Source organism: Panicum hallii, chromosome 7 (assembly GCF_002211085.1).
Source record: "Panicum hallii strain FIL2 chromosome 7, PHallii_v3.1, whole genome shotgun sequence".
Lineage (NCBI taxonomy): Eukaryota > Viridiplantae > Streptophyta > Magnoliopsida > Poales > Poaceae > Panicum > Panicum hallii.
The window spans coordinates 33,823,968-33,845,885 of NC_038048.1; the positions used below are offsets into that span (position 1 = coordinate 33,823,968).

The window sequence follows — 21,918 nt, forward strand, 5'->3', positions numbered from 1 at the left end:
TCGTTGCAAATACGTAAACAGCATCGAAACATCCGAGCCGTCCAATCGGATCTGGACAGTACGTCACGCTTTTCCCGTTTCGTTTCGCCTTTTCTCGAGCACGAAAAATCCACAGGAAAAGGAGCGAGCGACGTGGCAGCGGGACTCCTCACTCCAACTCCAGCAGGCAGCAGCCCCACAGCCACCGGTAACGAGGCGGCCCACCGCCCCCCACGCGGCCGTGCCCAGCGCCACCACCTACCAGCGCTTCCCGAGGTCGCCGTCGCCGCCTGCGCCAGCCCAGGTCCGCCGAGCAGAGGAGCCTATGGCACCCTCGCCGCTACACTTCCGGTCGCCGGCGCTGGCGAGCCCGCCCCTCTCCCCCCGCCGGTGCCCGCCCGCGGTGGCCGCGGCGGCGTCGGTCCGTTCGGCTCCTGCCCCCACCGCCGCGTCCCCATTCTCTAGGTTATCTTGTCCCCCCTCCCTCCCTCCCTCTCACCCGGCGCATGCTCTCCTCGTTTTCTGCAAAGTTTTCGTGGTGACATGGTTTCTCATGATCCCGCAGGCTCCGTACCAGGTGCAGGTTCGCCGCGTCGGATGTCAGGGAGGAGTACTCCTCCACCCCGATCGATATTGTCGCTGACGTGAAGACGGAGAAGGCATGGATTTGAGCTGCTGAAGTTCTCTACCATTTCAGTATTTGTCAGGTTAAGCCGGTTTCCCCCGCCGTTCTGAACTGTTTATCGACGGTTGCAGATTGTGGTGTTGGGCGGAAGTGGATTCGTTGGCTCTGCGATTTGCAAAGCTGCTGTTTCTAAAGGCATTGAGGTTGTGAGCTTGAGCAGGTACCTCTTTTCCTCTTGTATGAGAAGCAACTAACTGATATGGAAATCAATTGTAATGTGGTAACATTTACACTTTCTGCTTCATTTTGCGTTGATGGGCAGGTCAGGACGACCATCTTACTCTGATCCCTGGGTTGATCAAGTAAATTGGCTAGCAGGTACTAAACTCAGGAAGACCATTTTCTATTGTGGCAAGTTTGGTGATTAGCTTTAGCTCCCTCATGTTTGTTAACTTAACTCGCTTACTTGTTATGTCTCCCAAATTATACCTTTATCAAGTAATTGGGGGATACAAATGAATGGAGAATGGTAATAATTAAATAATAAAATTCCTCATCTGGAGTAATAGCTGCTCTGTAAGAAATACATTATGTATTGATGTCACTCTGTCATGCTTGTTTTGGACATATATTGGCTATTGCAAAATAATGTAGACATAGTTATACAAGACTATGTCTTTATTTTGGCCTTGCTCACTGGCTTATTACAAGTCTCTTTATTTATTGAAAAAAATGGTTTAACAAAGTGGAACTGAGACTGAATTTCCTGTTACAACCTTGATCCTGCAAATATGTGGCAGACCCACATGGTCCGATATTCGACTTTCAAGAGATCGTGATTTAAATGTTGTGTGGCACTCTAGTATTCAGTTAAGCATCTTGATGTGCTGTAGGAGATGTTTTCTATGCAAGATGGTATGAAGTATTGGTTGGAGCTACTGCTGTTGTGTCCACCCTTGGAGGATTTGGCAATGAAGAACAAATGAAAAGGATAAATGGTGAGGCAAATGTCATAGCAGTAAATGCTGCAAAAGAAAATGGTAAGTATTATTTAATGCCCTATGACAATGATATGCCAATTTGTATGCTACTACCTTCTATATTGGCAATTTAGGAGATTGATGTGAGTTAACTAAGATTGTTCAAACAGCTACATAGAAAGACACTTTGTTTTTCTTTTATGGGGCTATGCATTTGGCACCAATGTGAAACCTAACTGTCATAAAATAATTATAGGAACCTAAAGGTAGATGGTAACAAACCTACCTGCTTTTTTTTTCTTAAAAAAGTTATGTCTATTTAGTGCGGCCAACACATCGACCTTCAATTTCATCAGAATTCAAACTACAGGGATCTGGTAATCTATAACTTCTAATGTCAAAGTTTAAGTTATAGTATTGGGTTAGAGATTGCTTTCTTGATTTAATCTTCTCAACCTTACCCTTTCCTTTTGGATTGTTACTAATAAAAGAGCATATAATAAGCATCTTCATGTGTTATTCTACAGGAGTCCCAAAGTTCATTTTAATCTCTGTTCATGACTATAATCTTCCATCCTTTCTTCTAACCTCGGGTTACTTCACTGGTAAGCGAAAGGCCGAGTCTGAAGTCCTCTCCAAATACCCAGCCTCAGGTTAGAAACACTTCACACTATTTATCCTCAGATTATCTCTCAAAATTCATACATTCTTGTCATCTGTCCAACCTACTTTTCTTTACCTTTTACAGGTGTTGTGTTGAGGCCAGGCTTCATTTACGGTAAAAGGAAAGTAAACGGCTTTGAGATACCGCTCGACGCTGTGGGAGAACCATTAGAGAAGCTGCTTTCCTCGGTTGAAAACTTCACCAAACCGTTGAGCTCACTGCCTGCTTCTGACCTAGTCCTTGCACCCCCTGTGAGCGTGGATGATGTCGCCTATGCTGCAATCAACGCGGTTGTAGATGACAGCTTCTTTGGGGTGTTCACGATCGAGCAAATCAAGGAAGCCGCTGCCAATGTAAGAGTGTGAACCTGGAGCCTTGTTTCGCTGTCTCCGAAGGTGTTGTAGATGGAAAGTTTCTAAATTCAGCAGTAATTCAAATGATCCCTGTGGATCATTCCCCCCTGAATCTTTGACCATAGTCGATAGTTCAAAATTCAGTGCAACATAGTCCTTTTGTTTATGCTGGAATTTTGCACTCCCTCTGGAGCTAACAGAACGAACTGTACCTTGGGTCAAAGAATTTATCGTGTCGGTCCAATAGGTTATTATGATGGAGGCGGCCGCCACTGACTCCTCGACGCTCTTGCGTTCCTCGTCCTCGTCGTCGAGCTCGAGTGCGACTCCGCCGGGGAGGTGCCTGCTGTTGGCAGCCGCGCAACACGCGCTTGGCGTCGTCTAGACGTTGACCCGCCCACGAGCGAGTACCACCGACCAGGGGCGAAGCTAGAGCCCAAACAACCTTGATGCACAATAGCACTGTACTTTAAGCACCGGTGAATTCCAGCACGAACAGTGGAAAAAATCGCTTCAACTTTGGTGCCAGTGCACCAGGCACCGCGAACGTGGCTTCGCTCCTGCCACCGCAGCGACTCGGAGACGAACGGGGTGGGGCGACGACAAAGAGGACGGTTGCAGCCATAAAGCTTAACTTTGTGGCTCAGCGGCTCAGTAGGTTGGGCGAGAGCACTAGGTCAAATGTGCGACTCAACTTGTGTGGCTCAGCGGCTCAGGCAACCGTGGTGGCAATCAGCCCAAGGAGACCCAACCACCGCAGGAAAACCTTGAAAGAGATCATCTCTCGGCGAGCAGGTCTGCAGGGTTGCAGCCATAGTGCTTAAAATGCTTTAGTAGCAACTCCACCGTCCACGATGCGATTTGCTGTGGGAGTGAATTTTCGGCTGGGTAGAAAAAAACTCTCATTGGTAAAATCGGAGTTTCGCTAGATCTGTCGGTTGCCCATTGGAACTTAGGAGAAGGTGGAGCTGCTTCTTCTTCTTCTTTTTTTTTAAAAAAGAAGGCCCTAGGAGATCGAGGGCAGGGATCAACTACCTAGCTATAAAGTTACACACAGCCTTCCAATCTGAGCGCGAAAAGCCTGGTGTAAGCAGGAATTTGACACAAGCACTGTCTGTTTCCTTACACTTTTCTTGGGCTAACCGCTGATCCATAACTTGGAACACACTACAAGTACACATCTTATCACGCAACATGGGGCAAATGAACATGAACCACTGGACAGCTCTGGACCAGCAGGAGATTGCTCAATTCAGTCACTGAATTCAAGCATCACCAGACCCTGGAACAGACCAGAACGGCCTCACGCTAGTACATGTTCATGCCAACAGTTAGCAGCTAAAGGCGCCAGCACACGCATGCGACTCTGAAACATTTCATCATTTCAAACCTGGTGCACATACACGGCCCGAAACGAACACGAAAACAAGCTGAAATTTACAGGAGCAGAGGTCACTCCACCACCACGAACTCCACGCTTATTCAGTTGGACCGGACGACAAGCCAGCATGTGGCCACTCTTTGCCTCTAGTACGGCTTGAGGCAGTCGAAGAGGCGGCGGTGCTCCGACGGCCATCCCGCGGCCTCCCCGGCCGGCGACAGCGCGCTCGCGGTCGGGGACCTGACGCCGGACGGCGACGCGCCGGTCGGCGTCAGGCACTGATCCGGCACCCTCGGGCTCTCCCGGCTCGCCAGCGCCTCCCGGGACGCGCCGGGGTTGCCGCCCACCTGTAGCATCTGCAGCTGCCGCCGCCTCTGCTCCCGCCTCACCTCTTTGCGCTTGTTCACGTAGTCCTCGTGGATGAACACCTCCATCCTCTCCTCGATCTCACTAGCTATTAGATGTATGAACAACTACTACTCCTAAACGCTCATCAGAATTCCTAAGATCCTAACGAAAAATGACACTTGGAGCTGGAGAGGGAGTGTTGGAGTGGAGAAATGCACTACTAGTATATAGGCTATAGAGTGCTCCATCCTGGTATTGTTAAGCGCGGAGGTCACTGTCAGTCGCTGTTACCTTTAACCAATTCCACAAGGCAGCTGCAGGCCGCAGCTGCCATTAGTCCGTGCCAAGTGTGCAGTCCACAACGGCACAAAAAGAAACGCCCCGGTTTAATGCCATTACCGAAAGGTACAGTGCCACCTCGCTACGACCACGAAAGCGTGAGGTCCTTCTAGTTTCCAGTGCCATTTCCCATCGCTGCTCCTTGGTCACATCTACTAGGAGCCTGGCTTGCTCTCTCTCTCTCTCTCTCTCTCTCTCTCTCTCTCTCTCTCTCTCTCTTCTGGTCCTGCGATGGCATTTTAATCAGGATGTTGCTGTCATGCTTGACGTGCCAAGAACACAAGAACTCGTGGTGTACGTTGGCCGACGAGCAGGACAATGATGTGCTCCAGCCCTCCAGGTTAGACCCGGAGCCGGCCGTATGCTGTCCCTGTCCATGGGGAATTTTCAATGCAGAGAATGGGGAGGTGGTTGCCTGCTTGCCGCGGCATGGAATCGTGGATCAGAAAGCACAAAGAGCTAGAGTCGGGAGATGTGGGTGTGTGGTATGTGTGCCAAGATTCATCACCCACCTCATAATATCTTCTTAGGATTAGTGGCCAGGGAGTGATATCAGCAAATCCTCCACACTGGACTGGTTTTGCATGGATCCAAATTCCAGTCCATATGTTTCCCCTTTTTATTTTAGGAGATAAACTACAATTTGATGATATCTTCGGATTAGAAAATCCAGAGACTTCAAATCAAGCAAGTTTGCACCATTGAGTCGTATTTTAGGATTGACAAGCAACAACGCTTAGCAGAGAAAGATTAGCAGATGAAAACTGAAATGGATTCACAACCAAAATTCCAAAAGGATATATACAGATTTTTGGTTTATTGACTACCACACCAGACTAATCAAAAACATATTATTCGAAATAGTTGTATGCGAACACCCACAAAATTTTACCAGCTGATAGCTCCTCTGTCTTGCTCTCCATTCTCTCACAAGGAAGTTGATGCAGTCATCGTCCTCTGTGCATTTCCAAGGATGATAACAATGACGGTCACATCATCGTGGTATTTCCTCCTACTCCCAACAGGTATCCTCATCAATTCTTCAGCTGTTAAAGCTGGAAAAAGGGGAAGGAAGGATTATTAGGAGTTAGCCTTGATGCATGTCGGTTGTATGATTCTGGAATGATTTCAAAGATGCTGATTACATGGGAAGAAGGATACAGAATACTATGAAATAAACTCCATTATTTCTAACATAATATGGTTAACACATATGCGCATCGGGCTATAGGATTACCGATCTGCACACAAACACCCACTCACTATTCGATATTTTAATCATAAAGTTCATAACATATTTTGGAGCATACCTGCTTCCCTGGCTGCTTTGAGTATAAGTTGCTCAATGAGGTATTTTGCAGGATCTCCCATTGGACTATCATGCATGAACTGATAAACCAACTGAACAACTTCATTGTTACTGAAGAAATCAAATAAGCCATCACTACCAAGCACGACAAACAAATCATCATCTGTAACTTTGTGACTCAATGTGTGTGGATTTGTATAAACGTAAGGTGGGCTGCTCAAATCACGAACACGGAGAATGCCCATGAGTGCATCATTTAACTTTTTCTGCAAATTGAAAAAAGAAAGAGGTATTACTTACAATTGTAAGGATGATATGGATTTTATTCACTTATATAAGGATCAAATGTTACCTGCTTTAGATAGCCAACTCCAAAAGCACGAGTAACCTTCAGCTTTCCTTTTATTTTGTTACCCCTTACAACTGAAGAATCGTTGGGATGATCAGCTATAAGTTTTTGGTACTCCAATGGATTTTCAAGTGAGTGGGTCTCCGTTAATTGAGTAGCCTTTAAGGTGCCCTTTTCTGCATATGGCATGGAAGCAAGCACAGCTCTACTGTCTCCCAGATTCAAGATGCACAAATCTTTTCCATGAAGAAGCACAACCAGAACACAAGATCCTACTGAAACTAAATCTGGTCTATCATCCATCTCTTGTTCAACCATGCATAGAAAATCATTCTCAGCTTGCTCAACAGCAGTGGAAAGGCAGTTCAGCACACCAGCTCGAAATGTTTCAGAAAATTTTATGTCTTCATTTTCTGCCATTCTCATGGCTAGTGTTAGCTCACTTTTAACATCACTAAGAGAGCTTTCTGCTGAATCATATAGACCATTTTGTTGCTTGATCCGATTCTCCAACAAGTACAAGTAATATACTATGTTATCATATAGAGTTACTGCTAGAAAATCAGCAGCATCTCTCCCGTTAAATCCATCATATATTCCACAAATCAGCCATCCATTTTTCTCTGAGCACACAGCTTGGACTCTATCCTCCCCAGCAGCTCCGCCAGCCATTTTCACCTCTGTATTAGTCAGAAAATTGGATGATACAGCTGTTGGAGCACTGGATCTCCAAGTATTTTTACTGATTTCAAATATAGAGCTCTCAGGGCTGCCTTGTGAGTTGGAGAACGAGTCCAATCTTGACATTGATGGAGAAGAAACAATTTTTCTAAAGGAATTTGGAGAATCTAGTTCTGGTAAAATTTCTTCACCAATAAGACCCTTGCAGATATTGGTATTTGCCAGTGTGAAATTTGCACTTATTGCAGCACCAGATAAACAAGTAAATGAGCCATTTCGTGAGCCCATCATGGTATTAGTCCCAAATATGTTCCTAGGAGAGATGCCATTCTCATGATCATTTTCAGAAGGAAAGCTTGTATAAGAATCACAATGGTACCCAAAGCTGACATTGAGATTGCTACAACTCCTCACAAGCATATCTTCTTCCTCAGAGCTGATGCTGTGATCACTAGTGTCCTTATAAAACAGTTCTTCGTCCACCATGTTTTTGTAAAGAAGTGTAACACCAATATGATGTAATATTGCTGCAAAGCTTTGTTTTAAATGTTCTGATGCTATTCAAATGCCATGCCCAATATTGCTTCCTTTATACTTGAATGGAAACGCGAACCAAACCTGCAATAGTAGTAAGATCGTTACTGATGGCATGTGAACAAAGGCACATAGGATTGTGCACTGAAAACTTTCTTTTGACATCTTTTATACAAGGACACATAGTTCTCTTCATGCTCGAGGGAATAATTCAAACGGTTGTGGTTGAGCCGTTTAACTGCTCCATACTTGAGTGTCTGTACTGCGGCCTCCTCCATCTCGAATTGTACAACTGTTCTAATGAAAAAAAAATGCAGCAATGATACTCACCCGCCCTTGCTGTTAAGCTACCAGACATAATTGGACAGCTTGTGAAGAAACACTACGGATTCCGCAAGATCTAATTTAAAAAAATAAAAAAGGAAAAAAAATCCAAGAAGGCAATCAAGAACACCCTCAGGAGCCCAGGACTCAAGAGAGAGGAGCATGAGGGTAAATGCTCTCGAGTCTTGAGCAAACACTACCTAAGAGGAGGAAGGCGAGCACAGAACAACAACCTGAAGTGAGAAGGGGTTGCTTCGCATACGACCGGAGCGCACGGTGGCTCGATGGACTTCACCACAGCGGCTGTGACCAGTACCCCCGCAGGAACTAACCTTCTTCTTGGCGTTCACCTGCGCACCACCGCACGGGAAGAACGATCAAACTAACTACGAGAGCAGCCTGAAAGGAATCGACACACATATAAAAAAAAATCATGACTGATAGTACTTACAGATGCATCCATCTAAGTTCAGACAGATGGGAACCGGGCCAGGCGACGCAGCCCCTGCTCTCCCCCCATTCCCGAGCTCACCCCCTCCAACGCGCAGCAGGGCGAGGGACCAGGCCAAATCCGCCTCAGGGGAAAAAAAAAAGCGCCGCCCGTTCTTGAAGACCCGGCCCTATCGCGGCAGAGCAGAAGAGAACAGGAAACGAATCGAGAATCAGCACACCGGAGGGAGAAAAAAAAAAGGAGCGCAAGCGAGAGATTGCGGCTGCGTGCACAGCTACGCAAGCATCTACGGAGCGGAACACGGGGCGAGGGGGGAGGAGGGGATGGATGATTCGCCGGCTCACCTCTCTGCCAATGACCGACCCCGCGCCGCCAATCCGAGAAGCGCCGAGCAAGCTGAGGGCGGAGCGGAGGGAGTGGCAGGAGGACGACGGCTGGGAGAGCAAGGAGGGGACGGCTGCGGCTGCGGCTGCGGCGCGGGGGAGATGTGGGACGGGAATTTGGTGGGAGGTGCGGGCCGCGGCGAATATATCGGGGCGGTGGCTGGTGGGGGACGGGACGGAGAGGAGGGGAAGAGGGAGGAGGAGGGAAGCAACGGACTCACCTGTTTCTTTTTTCCTTTGTTCCTGTTTGTTTTTTTTTGGGTTTAGCTATGAGATCTGACCGCTTCCCGCGATCTGATTGGATACGCCAAATCCAACCATGCCACCCGGGAAGATGCTGCTGTGCTTTACCGGTCTACCCTTTCCTGCGGCCGGGCGGAAAAGCGTGTGGCCGTGCGCGTGCGTGGATTGGCACGGGGTTGGACCGTTGGGATCGGACGGCCTGGGATAAAGACATTTTTCTTATACCAATACTCCTTGTTGCTCTGGATATACTCCTAAAGGACCGAGACTCCAAAGATACAGAGGGCATAGCCAGCTTTCTATTTTTCAGGCATAGAGATTTAAAAATTGAGAATATCTTGATCTCCAGGGCTTACAAAAGTTCATGCTGAAATAGGTAAAAGGTAAAAGGTAGCGCTACTAATAAGCTTTCTAGTGCGACTAGACTACGCCAAAAGCATCAGCTAGCACTTACCCACTAACCTGCATAGGTTCTGGTTCTACTGTTGCATGACCGGCCATTTGAAGGTTTTACCAAATCGTTGCTAGGGAGCGGTACCAATCTCAACGTTTCCTCCGCAGCCACATCATTTAACACTGCAAGCTAGCTTTGGTAATGGCCAATGTTTAAAATAGGGGGCTATAGCGGTTGTATGCCCACTGCAATATAAAAAGCACGCTATAGCGGGCTGTAGCGGTGCTAATAGCGTTTTTTTGACTATGCCGCTAAATTCTACAGCCCGCTATTTAAAACATTGGTAATGGTAGAATCCAGCAGTTACGAACTCAACTGTCACAGAATAACATGCCTGAAAACTCTCAACCGCATCGCACGCACGCCTAAAAAACAATTTGCTCCTCCAGTTGACCTCTAAGCTGATCATAAACAATAACGTGTGTCACGAATTATTGATGAGCCTAGTGATCGGCGTGAAAGTGACATGTGGGGCTTGGATTAAGCCCGCTAATTATTTCTTGGCGTTGTTCAAACAATTAACGCTTTTGAATCGTTCATGCCATAGCTTAAGTGCCTAACGTTCCTGTATACTGCAAGCATGTCTGCGTCTGCTCAACTTTTTCCTCCCCTGCCTACGCCATCGTACAAGGACAGCAACGCTCTATCTCTGTACTTGCACTAAACACACTTGTTTTCCTTGGTGCTGTCAGCCTCAGCACAGCGCATGCATACTCGATCTTAACCATTGTTAAGGGAAGAATAAAGATAAACACGGCTGGAATCGACGGCATGAATGATGACTAAGTATAGACAAACAGAAAGAGAATTCAGATACGAAAGATTGCAGCATGCTCTGGGATACTCTAATGGTAAGAGGCCGGGCTTGTCTGGATCAAGCGGACTGAGCTAGACCACTTCAAAATTGGTCTTAATCCAGTTGGTTCCTTTTTGATGCTGGGGTTGCAGCAGCTGCACACCCTTGCTCAAAAACGTACTGTTGCAGAACTCTGTCGTCTTTCTTTCGTAACGATTTCAGCAAAAGAAAAAAAAAATCTTCGAAGAACCTGAAACGGAAGTTGTGCCATTGCATTTGCCCGCTGGGTTATGACTTATTCCATAATCAGCCTGCTGATCAGGCCACAATAATTGGACTCCAAAGTCCCTGAAGCCGGCACATGCACAGCACGGCTCCATGGCGTGAGGCACGGGTAGTCCGTAGTACCACTTGACTGCTTGCTGTCAGTGGGAGACGCTGTTTCTGACAACGCCGCCGAGATAAGCCGGCCGGCCAGCCAGCCAGCAAGAGACATCGCAGCACGCCGTGCTCAGCACACGCCGGCCGGCCGGCCGGTTGGTGACGCTGATGCATCAGCATGTGATCCCCCGCGGATAAATCCCAATCCAGACGACGATGCGGCACAAAATTCCCAGCACCAGGTCCAGTGCACCCCCACCGGCCGGCGGCGCGGCGCCCGGCTCGACCGCTGCCGCCACGTGTGCGCTCGTCTCCATCCGGCCGGACGTCGTGCACGCGGAGCTGCGGATCCTTTCGGCCTTTTGATCGATCGATCGATCCTGCAGATCTCATGCACCGATCGCCTTCGTCTCCCGGCACCTTTTCAGCGACCCGGACTAGCTCCTGCTCCTCCGATCCTCGGCGCTAGATTTTCTCAAGAGGAATTGTGGGCAGCCATTGGCCAGCAGGGCGGAGCACCGGCAGGCCGGACGCGAGCTCGAGACAGGGACGCCGCGTTTCCGAGCCGCGACGCGCGGGAGCGACGGCGACCCGGCCCCCATCCTCAAATCGCCGCGTCGCTTTCGGCTCCGTTGGGGCCCCGAACGCCCGCATTGGATCGCGCGCCGGGCGGTGGTGATGCCAGCCGCGACAGGGACCGCGCGGGACTCGGATAATCAGATTACCTGCGCGCGGCTACCCGTTCCGCCAAAGGTCAACAGGGCGATCGATGGAGCCGCCGCGCCGCGGGCGGGGGGCCGGAGCGAGGAAGACGACGACGCCAGGCGGTGACCCGAGCGGCGAATCGAGGTGAAAGGAAGGGGGGGAACAAGGAACGGACGGAGCGGCGCAAAAAGATATGGGCTTTCAGCTAGTGGTTGTGGTGTCCGGGCGAGCAGCTAGCATCTTTCTGCCTGTCCGCCGCCTCTGTCTCTTTGTTCGCTGCTCTCTCTGACGCTTGGAGGGGATCTCGTGGATCGCGGGGACGTGTGCTGCGCATCCGCACACGCGGCTCCCGCGAGCTTCACATGAATGCTTTTTTGGAGGTTTCGGAAGCTGCTGCGCTACGACTAGCTAGGATCTTGTATGCAGGCTGCAGCTGAAGCTTGAATGTTCAGTGGCGGGGGAAAAATCTTGAGACTCTGAAACATGAGATCTCCGAACCATAACGGTCGGCAAAGTTACATGCGACATGCTTTGTTTACGTGACAGTCTGCGTTTATACTGTGTCTCGCAAAAAAAAAGTATTTAAAGTTGCGAGTGTTATTTGGATCTGTTACCCGAAACTTTGTCTGAACATGATGAAACTAACATGAGAAACGGTTACAGCAAAGTAAACGCATACGCCATGCGATGTCAGCCGCCGGACCCACTTCTTTTCAACTTGCTGTGAGGTTAAAGATTCATACAAGCAACGTCATGGCAGACTAGCCACTATTGGTAATGGAAGATGATAACAAAAAGAACCCGCCCAGACATTTACCAGATAGTGTTTTTTCAATGATCAATAATGCAGCCGCTGACGCCATGCATGCTACATTGCTACCACTGCGCCAGAATAGTGTCAAGTGGGGCGAGTGGGGTTTACGATAATCTTGCTTTGTTTCACCAGCTCGTCCATGTCGCCCCGACACTTGTCCGTTGGGGGCATCCAAGGGGCAGCTCACTACCAGATCCTAGTTCTAGCTAGCTAGGGGCCGTTAAACCTTCGCTGTGCGTGATGCTTCTGGAGTTCTAGCGACTCAGGGAGCAATGCAAGAGGTCACTAAGGCCAGCAAGGCCAGGCGTTTCTGAATTCTGCATCACTGCATCGCCACATTGTTTGAGACTAGCTAGTCCGCCGGGAGGAATGAGTTCGAGAACATGATGTTCGAGCTAGCTAGTACGGGCATGAATTGTACGTGTGAGTAGGGAGAACAAAAGAATCTTATCCCTGCCGCATGTGAAAAAATCCGCTCCGTCTGTACCTTTACCATGTTTGTTTTGTTGAGGATCTGCCACCTCCGAGGTCGAAGGTCTTGGGCGAGCCCCGAGCTAATGGAGGGGATCACGATGGTGACCTCCGATCCTTTTTCTTATTTCTGGTTGTTGCAGGAGGCGACGGCTAGGATTTGTCGAAGGTCTTCAAGGGCTCAACCATGAGCAAACCTGAAGACAATAACCTCCGATCCTTATCCGAAGGTCCTTGGCGCTTCAAGAAGAAGGCCAACCTCAGAGTAAAGACCTTCGATGGTGACGGGAGCGGGAGAACAAGTGGATCGGAGGTTACCTTCAGGGTCACAAGAGAAACGTGATCCGATAGGAATAGGCAATTTGTATACTTATATTTGTAAAGTTGGGATATTTTTTAATATTCCGAGCAAGTAGAGACAGTATTGAAATCTTATCACGGGAGTAGGGGAATATAAATATCCCTTCTTTTACTGTAATCGGGATGATTTTTTAAGATTTGAAAAGTACATATTGAGTTATATTGAGTTGTTTTGTTGAGCAAAAATTCCATACACTTTTCTGTTGGGAACAAATCTTTTGGACCCCAACAGAGACGCCATCGTGGTTTTAGCTCGACCAACAACCTATGATGGCACCAAAGAAGAAAAACACGAGCTCCGAAGCAAACATCGAGAAAGAACCTTCATTACTCCAAGAAATGATCAAGAGCACAACCTTAGATCCGCCAGCAAAAGAAAAGCTGTAGCAGCATGACAATAGAAGAGAGTAGAGGACACTTCGCAGACTCTAGCGAAGGTCCTGACAAAGCTCAAAACCCTCGAGAAAGTAAAGGGCAAAATCAACGCTCAAGTAGCGCCCAAGCAAAAAGCAACCTAGCAAGCCAAGCAGCTGGCAGATGCCAAGCGCAAACTGGTGGAAATGCAAGCCGAACTTGATGATCTTCAAAGGGCACAAGAAGAAGAGTATGACAGCGGCTGGAACGATGAATAAGATGAAACAATTCCCTCCAACTAAACAAACAACCGTCACTCCGGAGGAACTCACAGAAAATCACAACCTCTACCATGAGGGCCACCAACGCACCGAAGGTCAGCTCCAAAGAAACATTCATCGACCACCACCTCCTAGTGGCGGAGCTACAGGGTGGTCCAGGTGGGCCGCGGCATACCCTAAGGCCCAGCCCACCAAGGACCCTGGCCCAGCCGGCCAGCCCAGAGCCCACCAAGGAGGCAAGGGTAGTAGGGCACAGCAGACAGCACTGAGGCACTCGTGAAGAACCAGTCCAGACTATGAGACTCCACTCCAGCCGCCAGACGCCCAGCACCAGTACTGCCCACCCCAGCACTCCAGTCTCCACTCTCCACTGCTCCAGGCTCCAGCACGGCAGCTGGCAGCACCGGCCGTCCGGCCGTCGGCCGAGCAGGCGAGCAGATCAAGGCCGTCCTCCTGTCCCGGCGTCCCGCGGCCCCGGCGACCGGCGTCCACGTCGTCCCCACCTTCGCCGGTAAGCGCGCCCCCCCGGCCCCCGCGCAATCGCGCATGCGAACAGGAAATGGAATGCCATTCTTTCTCTCTGTTTCGTCAATTTGGTCTGCTGGTAGTCAATTTGAGTTAGGATTTTTCACCCCACGAAGGTCGCATGTTTGTATAAATGCTTGCAAGGAGGCACATTTCGATCTGGCGTCTAGTATGGGTTGAACTACTAGCACTCTAGCAGCTACATTCTTGGACCAGTTTGGCTGTTTGGGTATGGATGTGATAATCAACAAGCATATGAAATTGTTGTGCATGATACAGCTAGCCTATGGAAATCATCATATTCATGAAAACAGCTAGCAAAAGATAATATTTTAGTTATGCAGTACAAATGTGCTAAACCCTAACTTCGATTCCAATAGTTTGATTGCTTAATTTGTAACATGATGTGGCCTTTTTTAATTAGTATAACGGCTTGATGGCTGATGCACTATGAATTTTGACATTTGATTGTAGAGTGATTGAATTATGAAGAGGGATGGAGATATTGCATCTCTTTTTCGAAAGCATGCAGCAAAGAGGCAAAATGTGAATCCTATGCCACCTCCGGAAGCAACTCAAGAACAAGAGAGAGTAATTGAAGAAAATGTGAATCCTATGCCATCTCCACTGCCACCACATCCGGAGGCAACTCAAGAGCAAGAGGAAGAGAGAGTAATTGAAGAAATTGTGAATCCTACGCCACCTCCACCGCCACCACCGCTACCACCATCGGCTCCACCAACTTATGACGTGAGTCGTCTTCCAAATGATCCAGGTAAAAGACAACCCATTGCAAGTTTCCATGCTAATGATCATGATGCAATTCGAAGAGCATATATTCTTAGAGGTCCATTTCAGCCATATGCACATGAGTTCCCAAAAAGGTGGATTGGAGATAGAGAACGTCATTTCAATTTTGTGTGGTTTCACAATTTTCCTTGGGTTGAATATAGTATCAAGAAAGATGCTGTGTTTTGCTTTGTATGCTACTTGTTCAAAAACAAAGAAAGTAAGGGAAAGGGAACTGATGCATTTACTGTGAAAGGTTGAAAAAATTGGAATATAGGAGAGAATGCACTTTTGAAACATGCACGTTCTAAGGCACATAAGGCAGCCCAAGAGAAATACTTTGGTTTTCTGAATCCTGATGCAGCAATTGATGATAAAATTGAGAAGTGGAGTGATGAGGATCGTTATCTGTATAAGAAAAGGCTGACTTATTCAGTTCAATGTTTGAAGTTTCTTTTGCATCAAGAATTAGCATTCCGTGGACATGATGAAAGTGCAGAGTCTAGCAATAGACGTAACTTCATTGAACTTTTAAAATTTGTTGCTGCACATAGTGAAGAGGTGAACAAGTATGTTCTAAACAATGCTCCAAGTAATTGCACTTTGACTAGCCCAATGATATAAAAGCAGATTATTCAGTGTTGTGCCATAGAAACTAGAAAGAAAATAATTGGAGAACTTGGTGAAGAGCCCTTTGCAATTTTAGCAGATGAGTGTAGTGACATATCACATAAAGAACAACTAGCTCTTTGCTTGCGTTATGTTGATGCTTCGGGAAGGCCATGTGAGCATTTTCTTGGAGTTGTTCATATAGATGATACTACCTCTTTGTCACTTAAAGATGCAATTGAAGCTTTACTTGTTAGTCATGGCTTGACTTTGACACGAATTCGTGGTCAAGGTTATGATGGGGCTAGCAACATGAGAGGAGATATTAAAGGGCTGAAAACATTGATTATGCAAGAGTCACCTTCTGCTTATTATATCCATTGCTTTGCACATCAACTCCAACTAGTTCTTGTTGCTGTTGCCAAGGAAAATAGTGACTGTGTTTGGTTTTTTGATCAAGTGTCTCTCTTGCTGAATATTGTTGGAGTCTATTGTAAGCATCACGGCATGCTTCGAGATGCTAGGATTGAGAATCTCATGAGAGCACTTGATTGTGGTGAACTTGAAACTGGAAGTGGATTAAATCAAGAGATGGGGTTGGCTAGGCCCGGTGACACTCGGTGGAGCTCTCATTACAAAGCTGTATGCAACATCATTGCTATGTATCCTATAATCCGTGAAGTTCTTTTCACTCTTGGAGAGGATACTACTGTTAGAGCTGATTGGACAAAGATACATACCATGCTTGGTGCATTTGAGTCATTTGACTTTATTTTTTGTTTACACTTAATGTTTACTATTCTTGGATACACAAATGATTTGTCAGAGTGTTTGCAAAGAAGGGAGTAAGATATTCTTAATGCAATCACACTTGTTAAAGCGGCAAAGAAAAGAATGGAACATTTAAGGAATCATGGTTGGGATCAATTTCTTGATAGGGTCATTTTATTTTGCAACAAGCATGGTGTCCAAGTTCCTGCTATGGAGGGTAATTATGTGCCTTTTGGAAGATCTGTTCGGTTTGTTCATGACCAAAATAATGATGACCACTTTAGAAGAGCAATATATATTGGGGTCATTGATCAAATTAGCATAGAGCTTGCTAGTCGGTTTGATGAAGTTAATATGGAGTTGCTTTCTTGTATGGCAGCCTTTGATCCTTCCAACTCATTTGCTTCATTTGATGCACAGAAGGTACGTAGACTAGCTGAGTTCTATCCTAATGACATATCAAGCACTGACTTGCTAAAATTGGACTTCCAACTTGACAATTTTATTGACGTCCTAAGAGAAGATGATGACTTCAAAGACCTACACAATCTTGTTGATCTCTCAGTTAAGCTTGTTGAAAAAAAAAGACATAAGGTGTATGATGTTGTGTACTTGCTTCTCAAATTGGTATTGCTTTTACCGGTGGCAACAGCAAGTGTTGAAAGGGCATTCTCTGCATTGATTTTTGTGAAATCTAAATTGAGAAACAAGATGGGTGATAGTCTTTTGGATGATTGTCTTGTCACATACATTGAGAAGGACTTTTTCTTTGAAGTGGATGAAGAAGACATAATTCAAACTTTCATGGACTTGAGGAAGCGTAGGCCAAATAAGAAGACATAGTCTTTTGGTATGTGTAAGCTTGTTTATGCATCTTTCGCACTTTCCTAGACCATATTTTATTCTAATGTATGCAACTTTCGCACGTATTGTTGAATGCAAGACTTTATATGCTATTTACCGAATTTTTACCGAATTATTTATAAAACTATATATGCATTCTACTAAATTGCATATGAAAATTTTGTTCCGGCATACTCTATACAAAAATCCTGGCTCCGCCACTGGCTACACCGCTGGTTGATCCCAACTCCCCCCTGCCAATGATACTGCAGCAATCACGCTAGCCACAGGGTTACAAGCCTGTGCAACTTCCAAAATACAACAGCTCCATAGACCCAACCTAATTTCTTATGACATACGAAGTCACAATCGCATCCGCAATAGAGGATGATCCTCTCATAGCTAAGTCATTCATCGTGGCATTGCGAAGGCCCAGTTGCAAATTGGTATTCTTACCTACCACCAAGATCCATTAAAAGTTGGAACATCTCAAGAACAAGCTAAGGCAAGACTTCCAAGATTTCAAGAGGGATGACTCGGCGGTAGAAGACAACTTCTAATGTCTCCAACAAGACAAAGAGACTTCCAAGATTTCAAGAGGGATGACTCGGCGGTAGAAGACAACTTCTAATGTCTCCAACAAGACAAAGATTTGACCGTAGCAGACAACTTCCAATATTTCCAACAAGACTTCCGAAAGTTCGTACAGAAGAAAGCTCACAGAAGAAGGCTCAGGATCCAAATTTTCCATAGCGTATTGTGTGCATCGAAGATCTAATCCCAGAACGAAAAAAATTGCAATGCAAGAGTTCACTAAGGCCAGCAAGGCCAGGCGTTTCTGAATTCTGCATCACTGCATCGCCACATTGTTTGAGACTGCTAGTCCGGCCGGGAGGAATGAGTTCGAGAACTTATTCGAGCATTGTCACTAAGGACGGGCATGAGTTGTGTGAGGACGAGAACAAAAGAAACTTATCCCTGCCGCATGTGGAAAAAACCGCTCCGTCTGTGACCTTTACCATGTTTGTTTAAAGTATACAAACACGTATAATGCGCGCATCTTTTCCGTTCTGGTCATCTTGCATGCAGCCTCGCCAATGATGAGATCCGCAGCCACGGCCAGCTTTGCCTAGCTTGTGGGTGCGCTTGTCTGTCCAGGCATGTGGCCGCGCACCATCCGCCATGGCACCACGAGGCCTCACGGGGCTTGTTTCAGAACTGTAATGTCCCCAATGAGAGCAGAGCATGTTGTCGGAGTAGACGGATCTGTTGGTTGGCACTGCCATTGTGATATGATCGGACAGAAAAGGCTCTGGTAGCGGCATGTGAACTGATACACTGCTGAGGAAGGAAGGGCCAAGGCCCAACTCCGGCACCTGCATGATCTCTGAAGCCTGAATCCACCTAAACTACTAGCAGGCCGCATTACTTTCAGCAGTGGTCAGGCTATACTAACTTCAGAACCGCGTTTGCAAGCTGAGAAGTCTGAATGTTTTGGAACTCCCTGAAGCTGTGCATCATCCATCGATTGGTTACCGCACAATAAGAAACTGAATTCCCAGGGTACGTGTTTTGTTTCAGAGAAAGGAGACGATGATCGTCTCGTCTCCCACGTTTTGGTTACAGGAGGCCGGATTCGCCTAGCTGTCACCAACAATAAACAACCGAAACTTTCCGGCGAATGAGAGGATACGATCCGGCGACACGAGATCGCACGTTTCAATTCCTCAAAAAAAAAAAGATCACACGTTTCATGACGGAAAAAAGATAGGAGCAGGCACAAGCTCATCTTCAGTCCTACGCACCCCACCTGATGCCCATACGGGACCTGAACAGGATACTGGCACAGAATCAAATCTCCAAGGTGCCGCAGCACACCCCTACATCTCCTCTCATTTCGCCTTTTTGGTTGGGAGGTGGAGATGATTTCAGGCATGATCGGCACGAGGGCACCGGATTTGGTTCCAGCGGGGGCGCCGGTCGTCCCTGTGTCGGCGGCGCCGTATCGTTTCTGCGCCGCAACACATGGATGGGTCAGCAGATCACTATATGCTCCGGCATCAGCTGCCATAGTTGTTCCTTCAGTTCCCGGGGACAGCTGAGGCTCCATAGGTTGGCAAGAAAGAAACGCTTCGTTTTGGAGCCAACTCAAAACGAAGCGCACCGAAGCCTGCATCGTAGACGTGCAATGCGTATTCTGAACCGATTTTGCGATGTACTATATTTGCTGATTTGGAATGGAGGGAGTACTTCTGTTGCAGAGCGATGCAGATGGAGAGAGATCTACTGAAATGGCAGAGAGATCAATCGCACCAGCCTGGACGCGCTGGCTTGTTAGCCTGCGCCCCTGCAGATACGGGCGATTCGTCCTGCTGTGTCGCACTACAGGTTTGTTAGCAAGCGGAGTAATTGGGGTGGATTTGGAAGAGAGTTGGGGGGAAAGTTGGTATCTTGTTTTCCTATTGCCTCTCGCCATCTCACTTCTCTCTAACGCATGACACGCAACGCACGCCTGCGTTTGGGCTAAGCCCATTCCGAGCCCGAATACAACCTGTTGCGCGGAAACACATGGCCCGCGTACTCTTTCGCTGCTCTGGTTGCTCTGCTGATCAGGAATCGGTGCACCTCGCGATCCTCGCGGCTCCGGTCCGGTGCTCTGTGGGGGCAGATGTAAACTTGAACATGCGAGAACGAAGCTGCTTGATCTGTAACCAGTTTTGACTACCTGCAGCCAGCACAGTTGGCAACGTAATCATAAACCAAGAGGGCATTGATCATTCAGGAGGCGCTTAGAGAAATTGCCCCAATGGCTTCCATCACCGGTTAGACCAAGAGCAGCTTAAAGTGCCATCACTGCCAGTTTCAGAACGGATATCGGATTGAATCTCTTCTCACACTTCCAACTCCAGTCTCCACGGCAACTACTCTGTGGATTCCCCAGCAGCTCGTCTGATCGTGGCCTTAGTTCGGACAGTGATCAGATATCCCCCAGATCACGAAACACCCTAACAAGCCTAACAAAAACAAACACATGCTGCTGCTGTTTTCAGTCCGGGCCACGAACCGCTCAACCAAAAACTCATTGATTTCATGTGGAAGATAACGATAGATGCGCCAACCGGGCAATCACCAAACTTTCTGTTGCAATTGATAGGCAAAATAGGCATGTTGGTCCCTTGATACGAGAATCAACTTTGTCCATCAACTTAAAAGTTAGCCAATATAATCTCTTAAATTTTGTTTTTAGGTCAAACTCGTCTTATACTGATATTATACTCCATGATAACATGAGATAAATATAAAAGGTCTATTTTACCCTTGGTTTATTCTCCCCCTCTTCATTTCCCAATATTTATATCACGTTCGCTCAACTTTTCAAAATATTTTATATGATAGTACAGTTATGCAACAAGTATATGCATACGCAATACAATACAATGTATGGATAAATATTTTATATGATGGTACAGTTATGCAATAAGTAGATCTAAGTTTACTCTCTATTTATCCGCAATAAAATGCGATGCATGGGTAAGTAAACTTCTATGTTCCAAATTAAACACTTGTGATATTCAGTTTCTAAATATAGAGATGCCACCACACTGTGTGACTGTCATTTGTTAAATATTTTTTAGTAAAAAATAAAATGTTGTAGAATTTAAAGGAGAAGGAGCCAAGGGTAAAAAGGATTCTTTTATAAATCTCATATTATTATGGAGTATAATATTAATATAAGGACGAGTTTGACAAAAATAAAAGTTGAGGAACTTATATTAGGCAATTTGAAAGTTAAGGGATGAAGTTGACCTCAGATCAAAGTTGAGGGGCTAATATACTTATTTTGGCCCTGTTTAGTTCGGCAGGTGTAAACGCAAAAAAAATTTGCGCAAAGGAATCTTACCAATTTGAAGTACTAAATGAAGTCTATTTACAAAACTTTTTGCATGGATGGGTTGTAAATCGCGAGACGAATCTAATGATGCTAATTAATCTATGATTAAGCAATAATTAGCGGATGGTTACTATAGCATCAATGTTGCAAAACATGGATTAAGTAGGTTCATTAGATTCGTCTCGCGATTTGCAGCCCATCCATGCAAAAAGTTTTGTAAATAGACTTCATTTAGTACTTCAAATTAGCAAGATTCCTTCGAAAATTTTGCGTTTACAGTTTTTTTGCGTTTACGGGGTGGGAAGCCTTTGCCTAATTGATATACTTACTACTTTTGGTAAAGCATCAGCATGCCGCTATCGACCTGAACATACTGTATGTACCAGGTGGGTACGTCCGTTATTTCTATAGTGAATGCTGCTATTCTGTATTCCTGCTCCAAGCAGAAAGATCTGCCAGAAATTGCTGGTTGGGTTGGCCCGACTAGAAGAAGTCATGGTAACAATGATTTGTTCACCTGTTCAAAACCAGTCTGGGCCTAGCAGAAGAAACTGAAGAACATCGATGATCCTCGTTCGGGGAAGCCAAGGAGTGCCTACCTTCCCTCAATGTTCTGCGTTGTACCACGTACAAGATGAATGGATGACCATCCTCTATCGTGCTTTTGCAATGCAACTTTGGCTTCACATGCCTTTGGACAGTCACAATCTCTGAAACCTGAACACAGGAAGAACGTAGAAACTTGCAAGACACGGGGTATAAACTGATCTGTTCTGACAGCCTGAAGCCCTCGTACGAAGTGGTGCTACTGAAACTCTGGTCTGTACCCATTGTTCTTGCAAGTCCGTAACACTTCGTCGAAATGATATCTCGATGTCAGATACTAAGCTAATGCCTGATTGCATCGGCACATGCTTCTGCTTAGCAGCC

The 21,918-nt window shown here is 46.6% G+C and overlaps 3 protein-coding genes and 1 long non-coding RNA gene across 4 annotated transcripts; 2 read left to right on the forward strand and 2 right to left on the reverse strand.

Moving 5' to 3' along the window:
* The first annotated feature begins 126 nt into the window (after positions 1-126).
* Positions 127-2,775, forward strand: LOC112901333 (uncharacterized protein At1g32220, chloroplastic). Its single transcript, XM_025970228.1, has 7 exons — positions 127-444; positions 545-638; positions 736-824; positions 927-982; positions 1,498-1,644; positions 2,112-2,237; positions 2,333-2,775. Exons 1-7 carry the CDS (start codon positions 305-307, stop codon positions 2,611-2,613), a joined length of 933 nt encoding a protein of 310 aa, XP_025826013.1. The 5' UTR covers positions 127-304; the 3' UTR covers positions 2,614-2,775.
* Positions 2,776-3,729: 954 nt separating this feature from the next.
* Positions 3,730-4,551, reverse strand: LOC112899557. Its single transcript, XM_025968063.1, has one exon. The coding sequence runs from the start codon at positions 4,414-4,416 to the stop codon at positions 4,129-4,131; it is 288 nt and encodes a 95-aa protein (XP_025823848.1). The 5' UTR covers positions 4,417-4,551; the 3' UTR covers positions 3,730-4,128.
* Positions 4,552-5,405: 854 nt separating this feature from the next.
* LOC112899556 (probable protein phosphatase 2C 39) lies at positions 5,406-8,921 on the reverse strand. The gene is made up of 6 exons (XM_025968062.1): positions 8,662-8,921; positions 8,318-8,486; positions 8,100-8,216; positions 6,331-7,626; positions 5,980-6,244; positions 5,406-5,724 (listed from the first exon to the last, which is right to left on the reverse strand). The coding sequence occupies exons 4-6, from the start codon at positions 7,492-7,494 to the stop codon at positions 5,597-5,599; spliced, it is 1,557 nt and encodes a 518-aa protein (XP_025823847.1). The 5' UTR covers positions 7,495-7,626; positions 8,100-8,216; positions 8,318-8,486; positions 8,662-8,921; the 3' UTR covers positions 5,406-5,596.
* A 5,002-nt stretch (positions 8,922-13,923) lies between these two features.
* Positions 13,924-15,265, forward strand: LOC112901149. Its single transcript, XR_003230254.1, has 3 exons — positions 13,924-14,070; positions 14,559-14,859; positions 15,238-15,265. It is a non-coding gene; the product is annotated as an uncharacterized LOC112901149 (long non-coding RNA).
* Positions 15,266-21,918: the final 6,653 nt, after the last annotated feature.

Bases quoted from the DNA above. Each gene is read 5' to 3' on its own strand.
- LOC112901333 (XM_025970228.1), top strand. From the start codon at position 305: ATGGCACCCTCGCCGCTACACTTCCGGTCGCCGGCGCTGGCGAGCCCG. The intron at 445-544 runs GTTATCTTGTCC...ATGATCCCGCAG, and splicing joins GCCGCGTCCCCATTCTCTAG to GCTCCGTACCAGGTGCAGGT. The intron at 825-926 runs GTACCTCTTTTC...GTTGATGGGCAG, and splicing joins GAGGTTGTGAGCTTGAGCAG to GTCAGGACGACCATCTTACT.
- LOC112899557 (XM_025968063.1), bottom strand. From the start codon at position 4,416: ATGGAGGTGTTCATCCACGAGGACTACGTGAACAAGCGCAAAGAGGTG.
- LOC112899556 (XM_025968062.1), bottom strand. From the start codon at position 7,494: ATGGTGGACGAAGAACTGTTTTATAAGGACACTAGTGATCACAGCATC. The intron at 6,245-6,330 runs GTAACATTTGAT...TTCAATTTGCAG, and splicing joins GAGTTGGCTATCTAAAGCAG to AAAAAGTTAAATGATGCACT. The intron at 5,725-5,979 runs GTATGCTCCAAA...CCCTTTTTCCAG, and splicing joins CAAAGCAGCCAGGGAAGCAG to CTTTAACAGCTGAAGAATTG.